This window comes from Arachis hypogaea, chromosome 4, assembly GCF_003086295.3.
Source record: "Arachis hypogaea cultivar Tifrunner chromosome 4, arahy.Tifrunner.gnm2.J5K5, whole genome shotgun sequence".
Classification (NCBI taxonomy): domain Eukaryota; kingdom Viridiplantae; phylum Streptophyta; class Magnoliopsida; order Fabales; family Fabaceae; genus Arachis; species Arachis hypogaea.
This window is the reverse complement of record NC_092039.1, coordinates 27964006-27971693: the sequence shown is the minus strand read 5'-3', so window position 1 is coordinate 27971693 and position 7688 is coordinate 27964006. Positions and strand designations below refer to the sequence as shown.

General features: G+C 33.2%; 1 protein-coding gene across 16 annotated transcripts; it reads right to left on the bottom strand.

Annotated features, from left to right (window-relative positions):
• Nucleotides 1-1476: 1476 nt before the first annotated feature.
• On the bottom strand, nt 1477-7688 carry LOC112796569 (nuclear-pore anchor-like). 16 transcript variants are annotated; one of them, XM_072235402.1, is made up of 17 exons: nt 7044-7684; nt 6595-6675; nt 6463-6513; nt 6311-6388; nt 6016-6110; nt 5868-5939; nt 5003-5108; nt 4793-4927; nt 4587-4670; nt 4415-4503; nt 4267-4310; nt 3913-4167; nt 3687-3734; nt 3246-3296; nt 2884-2991; nt 1948-2048; nt 1477-1648 (listed from the first exon to the last, which is right to left on the bottom strand). In XM_072235402.1, the coding sequence occupies exons 1-4, from the start codon at nt 7485-7487 to the stop codon at nt 6329-6331; spliced, it is 636 nt and encodes a 211-aa protein (XP_072091503.1). In that variant the 5' UTR covers nt 7488-7684; the 3' UTR covers nt 1477-1648; nt 1948-2048; nt 2884-2991; nt 3246-3296; nt 3687-3734; nt 3913-4167; nt 4267-4310; nt 4415-4503; nt 4587-4670; nt 4793-4927; nt 5003-5108; nt 5868-5939; nt 6016-6110; nt 6311-6328. The 16 variants fall into 15 exon arrangements, with proteins under 16 accessions (XP_072091503.1, XP_072091516.1, XP_072091513.1 ...); XM_072235409.1 differs by having other exon boundaries at nt 2908-2991; nt 3913-4310; XM_072235415.1 differs by having other exon boundaries at nt 1948-2036; nt 3835-4310; nt 7044-7688.

Genomic DNA, 7688 nt, shown 5'->3' with positions numbered 1-7688 from the left:
ACTGTTTTTTCACTCGCATTTGTTGGGAACATCTTGAATCTATTCTGAAACTATTTGAAGGTCATTGTCATTTTGTGGATGCATCTCACTCAAGGAAGCTCATTCAATAGCTCCTCGAACTAAATCCACGTTGGCTTCCTATCCAAAATGTACCATTTGAGATGTAAGAGGTACTCGCCAACTACCTCACCATCAATAGACAAACCCAACTGATAAGCTATGCACTACAAAAAAATCTGGTTAAAATTGGCAATTTTTAGGTATTTACGGAGGTTTGAACTGCCATTATTACTAGCAATAACGGTTTTAAAAAGCAACATAATTTTGGGTGCCATTTTGGTTATTATGGCGGTCTTCAGAAAATCGTCACAATAACCTTGGTTAAAATAACAGTTTTTGGATAAGTTAAAAGAGCGGTACAAACCGCCATTATTTCCAAATAAAATGACATTTTCTAGTTGGTTAAAATGACGGTTCAAACCGTCATTATTTCCAGGGTGAAAACGACGTTTTTGGTTGGTTAAAACGGTATTTATGAACCATCATTTTTACCCTGATAGGATGGCATTTTAGTTGGTTAAAATGGTGTTTAAAACCGCCGTTTTTACCGGGTTAAAACGGCATTTTTAGTTGGTTAAAATGGCATTTTTGAACCGCCATTTTTATCCTGACATTAGCATTTTTATTGGTTAAAACGGCTTTTGAAACGGCCATTTTTACAAGGTTAAAATGACGTTTCATGTTGTTTAAAATAGCTATTACAAATCAACCTTTTTACTAGGTAAAAGTGATATTTTTATCGCGTTAAACGAATAATTTTTTTATTAAAATTTCAAAATAACAAAAATATTATATAACTCAAAATCAAAGTATTATATTACTCATAAACAAAGTATTATACAAAGTATATGATTTTTTAGTATTGAAAATCAAAAGTATTAACTCTTATACATAGTATCAAACATAGCATAATTTTTTAACTATAAATGTCTTAACATGTATGTAACTCTTAATACATAAAATCTCTATCATATTTCACGATAGAATCTTACTAACTCTTTTGACGATAGAATCTTACTCTTTTGATCAAATTCTTACAATAAAAATATAAATTGAAAACATAATAAAAAAGAATAGTTATTATATATTCACATAATTATATTCACAGATAAAGCGAAAAATCATAAAAATTGTACTCACATAACATACTATACACACACACACATATATATATATATATGTATTTGGAAATTATTATAATTATGTTGGTGAGTGAATGACCCAAATATATATTATTTTTCTTTACTCAGTGCTTGAACTATATTTATACTGTTACTTTCTAAATTTGTATCCACATGTTTAACAAAGAAATTATGCATGTTATGTGAGCATAATTTATATACACCTGTTTGACAAAAAATATTTATAGTCCTTGTAGACAGATCAACTCAAAATATTTAAATTTGCTTTCTAATCTTTAGTATCACAACCATTGATTTTCCTTTTTTTTTATCACATTTGCTTATATTATTTTTGAAAAAGCTACAATTTTATCTGAGACCTAATTCATTAATTGACATGTCAATTTTTTTACATTAGATTGTTTGAGGGCCTTTAACATGAACATTTGAGCTCCTTCTTTCAACACCTGCATCAAAACAGAACAAAACATCCACCATTAAGATATTTAATTTGGTTATATATATTAATAAATATAGATTTTTGATAGATATTTAGTTGTTGATAGGAATTACTACTTAATCTGTTTTGGTATGTTCTTCAATGACATGATCACATTTTCAAAGAATGCATACATGTGTTAGTGAGATTATCAGATCAGATCAGCAACCTTATTTATTAGATCAACAACAACACATTCAAATTATAGTCCAAAAGTAAAATTAAAGAAAAGATGCTAGTGAGAAGAAGATGAAAGTATTGAGAAACCTGAAGCTCATGGTGCAGCAGCAATGGAAACCAATATCTTGTTCTTTAATTTGTGAGAAACGGGTTCAATTTCAAGACCACATCCTTGACTGCAGCAACCACTACAAGAAAACACCCATTCAGGTACACTTGAAAAGTGTAGCCAAAAGTAAAAAAAATGATATCTTAGGCTACGGCTACGCTTTTTGGGGTGATTCCTATTCGGCCGTTGCCTATTCTCAAAGGCTACGCTTTTCTACACCAAGGACTACGCTTTTGACATTTGGGAATAGGGTGCGCTTTTCAAGTGATGCTGTCCAAGACCAAAGGCTACGCTTTTCAACTTTCATTTTTCTAGAATAGGCTACGCTTTTCAACGCTACTGCATCATCTGTAAAGCGTAGCCACATTGTATATCATAGCTACTTTTTATAAGCGTAGCCTTAGGTCCCTTTTTTTGTATACTATAGCTACTGTATATAAGTGTAGCCTTAGGTCTCGTTTTCTCTCTCTCTCTCTCTCTCTCTCTCTCTCTCTCTCTCTCTCTCTCTCTTTCTATATATATATATATATATATATATATATATATATATCTAATAATTATTAATACAACATAATAGTTAATATGATTACATGTATAATAATTCTGCATTTTATTTAAATGAGTTGAATATTACAAAATAAAAATAAATACATAATTATATTAAATAATTTCTTTAAATAATAAAAATTATCTCTAACCAAAATATATTTATAATAATGATACAAAAGTACTAGAATGAAGTTAATTGTAAAAATTCATGCATCTCACACTAAAGTAAGCATAGCCATATCAAAATAACCATAATATCACTTTAACTTTACTACTAATACTCTATAAAAATTAGATATAGTATACAAAATTAGATTCCTACTACTAAACCACAACCAGCAGAGTACTCATGGAATTTTTGATACCTCTGCAACCAACTACAACAGCACCTGTAGCATGTGAGCTTTGTTACCATCAGCTTCCTCTTTCAATTTTTCAATCTCCTCTTTTGCTGCTTGTAGTTCACCAGCAACCTGTGTCAGTTGGGTGGGGAGAATGTTATGCACACACTCTAAGACGGATACAAGATAGTAAGTCAGATGCTATTTTTGTTTTAAAAAATAGTTTTGTTTTATAATAAAAATAAACTAATATCTTTTTAAGAATAAAAAGGATAAAATGTCAGGTCCAATTTTATTATCCATATTGTAGTCACTCACTTCATATAATACATAAATACAAACTTAGCAACAGAAGCCAAATTAAATTATTTTTTTTCTACACTCACCACATCACTTGAGCTAGATAGAAATCCACTTACACCAACCTTTTCAAAAACCTACAATCAGTTATCAGTAATAAAATAAATTATAGTAAACAGAAAAAATAGCTATTGTGCAAAAATAATATATATACACAGTTTACCATGAAAAAGAATAAAATAACCATAAAAATGTACGAGAAACCTCCACTAACACAATTTTCGTTTGCAAAAATTCAGCTCTTATATAACAGCATATCATATCCCTTTCTAATCAACATTTAATAATATACCATTACTAAAGTAATGATAGGTACATGCTACACATAATCTAGTATAGTGTATTTCCTTCGATGGAAAACCATAGACATGCAGGTGGACTTGCAAGCTTCTCTACATTCATGGCTCTTGTCTAACTACAAGCAAGATCATTGAAAAATTAAAGAAAAACTATAGAAGAAACTAAACCTTATCGTCAACAGAACCCATTTTTCTTTGAAGGCCAGAGAGTTTTGCCTGTGTATATGGAATAAAGTTATCTTCATCGTCCAACAGTTTGCTAAGAGAATTTTGCCAGCATATAAAGCATATAAAAGTATAAATCTAAAACATGTACTTCAGCCACAGCAGCCCTAGATTCAACAGATGCAACAACAGACAATGCATTAGCTAAATCTTTGCTCAAATCTTTAACCTGCCGCATAGTGTTCTTTATAGTTTGATCACGATCTTGCATGAGTCTCCACATATTTTTTCGCTCTTCTTGTAAGTCCCTCTTGGCCTTTTCTCATTCCCTCTGAAAAGGTCCAATTTAACCCAAAAAGCACTTTCTCAAGATGAAAATTATGGTTCACTAGGTGATAGGAAGCTTCATATAGAATCAAACAGAACAAATCTCTAATTTCTTTATATACTCTTCCTTTTTTACCCTCTCTGTAGCTCTTGCCTCCTATAGATTTCAAACAAATAAAACTTTCATAAGAAAATTATGAAAGCAAAATCGAAGTGAGTTGTACAATAATAATAATAATAATAATAATAATAACACATCTTTCGAACTTCCTCAGCACTCTGTATGGTACCCAGGCTAGCCTGCAAAAGAAGCATAAGATAAGCATCATCTTGAATAAACATAATATAGCAAGCTAAGATAAGCATCATCTTGAATATGCATAATATAGCAAGTAGTCTCTTACTTGTTAGTCAGTTTGAACTGGAAAAACACAGAAGATCAAAAGGGTTCAATCTACAAAAATGCTTTCATCCCCTTATCCTTATCATAACCCTACAATCTCACCCAAACCTCATTACAGGACTCATTAGTTCCTAGGCCATATCAAAGAAACACAAATAAGAAATGAGCAGTACCTACAGGCGCTGCACCCTTTCAGATAAACTATGAACCTCATCAGATGCTCGCTTTTCTGCATTTGATAATACTTCGTTTTCATGCTTCAAAATAGATAATTGACAAATAAAGGGAGGCAGTGAGTTAATAAACAGGTACTAAATCAAAATATTACAAAAAGTAAACTCTTAAAAAGCTTAGCATTATAATTTGATACAATCTTAACCTCCATCGTAAGTCTCCTTGAAAGCTCCTCAGCAGCATTCAATGACTCAGAACTTTCACATAATTTTCGTTGATAATCAGCAGTAAGTTGAGAAAATTCCACATTCCTTGCTAAAATGCTATTTGCTTCAGCTTTCTAAAATATCAACCCAGAATCCATGAATTAGTAGAACACATACATGAAGCATTTGACATTATTTCCATCAATTACCTCGTGTTCAAACTCTTTCATAAAACTATCAAGTCTCCTTTTAGAAAACTTTGCCTCGAGTTCCATTTTATCACCTTCTGATCGTAATACAGTAATAATATCACTCCTGAAGATATACAAAAGTGCAAACCATGAAACCAATCAAGCTACACAGAATTAGTGCAGCTTTTAGTAAAAGATGATTTATAAGGAAATAAAATTATTTAAATTAGAAGAATTTTATTATTCACTGTTCCATAAAAAGGGAAGATTATTATGAAGTATGAAAAGCAACAACAACATCAATGTCAGATCTAATAATATTCATACCAAAATGAAACTGTACAAAACTAGTGGTGTACTATGACAAACTCAGTGCCATAATGCTAGCTCACAACCCCATTTTACATAATCGAGCGAAAAATAACGAGTTAAATCTATTCTTTGAAAAAGAAATAGTTATGGAAGTAAAATTACTGGTTGCTCACATTCCCTTAACTGACCAGCCAGTAGATGTGCTGACCAAGGCTGTCTCTAAAGCTAAATTCCGGAGTTTGCGAGAAAAGCTACACGTAACAAAATTTTAAAGCTATCGAGAACCCAATTTCAGGGGACATAATAGAGTAAATTGAGTAAAGAATCTAGAAGAGTCTAGAAGTTGTTAGAGAAGTTATAGGAATTTCCAACTAGATATATCAGTAATAGCATACTTCTAAAGTGTGAGTTAACTCTTAATTTATGTGACACACATCATTGCAAGAAGTCAGAGGAGGAGATATGTGCTCAGTTTTATAGGGGAACAAAGCGAAACAGAACCAATAAACCAACCAAACTAGCAATTAACAGTTGAATAATTTTCTTTTTCCAACCAAGGATAAATCATCACCTAAGTCGCAGCTTCCAAGCTTACAAGGTCTAAGTGGAAGTCAAGCAGTCCATGCGACCTATCAGCTAGAACCTAGAGCCAAAATAGCAAAATGGAAAGAAGGTAAGTGATCAAATTATATATTCCTTTAGTGCAATTGTTATTATACCTTGCAAAGATACTACATCAGTGTCATCTTATTGTTAGAAGCACGAGTGTCAGTAAGCTTTAAAAGACTATCCAACTTGAATCCAATTGCCGATCCTGCATAAATTAAATAAATAAATAGTAATCCATAAACTGTAAGTTTACGTTAGACAAGATCTAACAGAATCAAATTAAATTTTAACTGCTGAAAAATTAAGAAGGGCCTGTGATTATCCAAACATAGAAAATCGAGAGAGCTAGAACGATGTCCTAGAGAATGATAAGGACATTAACATTTAAAGGAAAAAAGTACATACCCCTAGCTGTTCCTTGATTTAATGTATTACCCAAAAAAGAATTTTCTTCATGATCTTCAGCTTGACAGACTTTTGGACCTATTTCCAAGAGAAAATGCATGAGGTCAAAGAAATGCCAATAACACAGTTTGTTAGTTTCATGCACAATGTACCTCTTCACAAGCAGAGTTCACAGCTTTTAAACTCCTCTTAAATTCTGTAACCTGCAAAAAGAAGAAAGCATAACTAAATCAAAAGTTCAATTCCACAAAACATATAGAAAAATATAGCAAGCACCACCATACCTGAGACAGAAATTGAATCTTGAAAGAGAATACTCTTAACTTTGACTCTACTCGTGGCACCTTCATCAGCTCTAAAAAATACTGAAACATGACCAAATATATACAAGGATATGATTATAGATACATAGTATGATATTGCATTAGGAAAGGCCAAAAGAATTGTTTTATAACCAACATCTAAAGGAAAAGCAGGGACATGTAATAAATTGCTTCTTTCTTTTTAGAAGCAAGCAGGCAACAACAAACCAAGTAGCTAGCTATTAAGATATTGATCATACAGCTGCTTTTGAAGGAGTGCTATTCTCTCCATCCCTCTTTGTTATTGGAAACCAAAACCTCCACTTTCTATCAGTGTCATATCCAGAACCTACAACCCCTAATTAAAAACCCTAAAATTGGAACCCAAAACCTCCCAAATTTCATAGAACAAACTAAAAATCGATACATACCTTCTCAAGTGAGTGGCAATGACGATGCTGAGCGACGACGACGATGCTGAGCAGCGACAGTGAGCACACGCGATGATGATACTGAGCGGCGATGGTGAGTGCACGAGATGGTGATGCTGAGGCGACGGTCAGCGCACGCAATGACGATGGTCTACGTGGCGGAGCCCTAGTCGGCATCGTCCTCTCCTTCCTTCCCCTCTCCTTTCTTCTTCTCTTCTTCTTCTTCTTCCTGTTCTCCCTTTTTCTAATTTTTTCCTCTTTTGTGTCTGTGTTGAGTGAGGATGAGAGTGTGAGCTGGGGAGTGGTGAGCTGGTGAGTGGTGAGTAGTGCAGCGTGGTGAGTAGTGAGTGGTGACTGGCAGTGAGTGGTGATTGGGTGATGAGCAAGGGTTCTTCGCGATGATGAGTGATGAGTTTTGGAGGGAACAAAGGCACTGTGATTCATGTGGTTCCAGAAAGGGGATAAATGCGCTGTGATTCACTAAGGGTTGTGAGTTTCAGAAAAGGGATAATGAGCTTTGGAGGGAACAAAAATTTCATTAAGTATTGTGAGCTTGCTTTCGATCGGGAAAAAGAGGGAAAACCGCTTATTAGGCATCACTTTTGAAGCGTACCCAAAACTTAACAAATAGGCTACCCTCAAAAA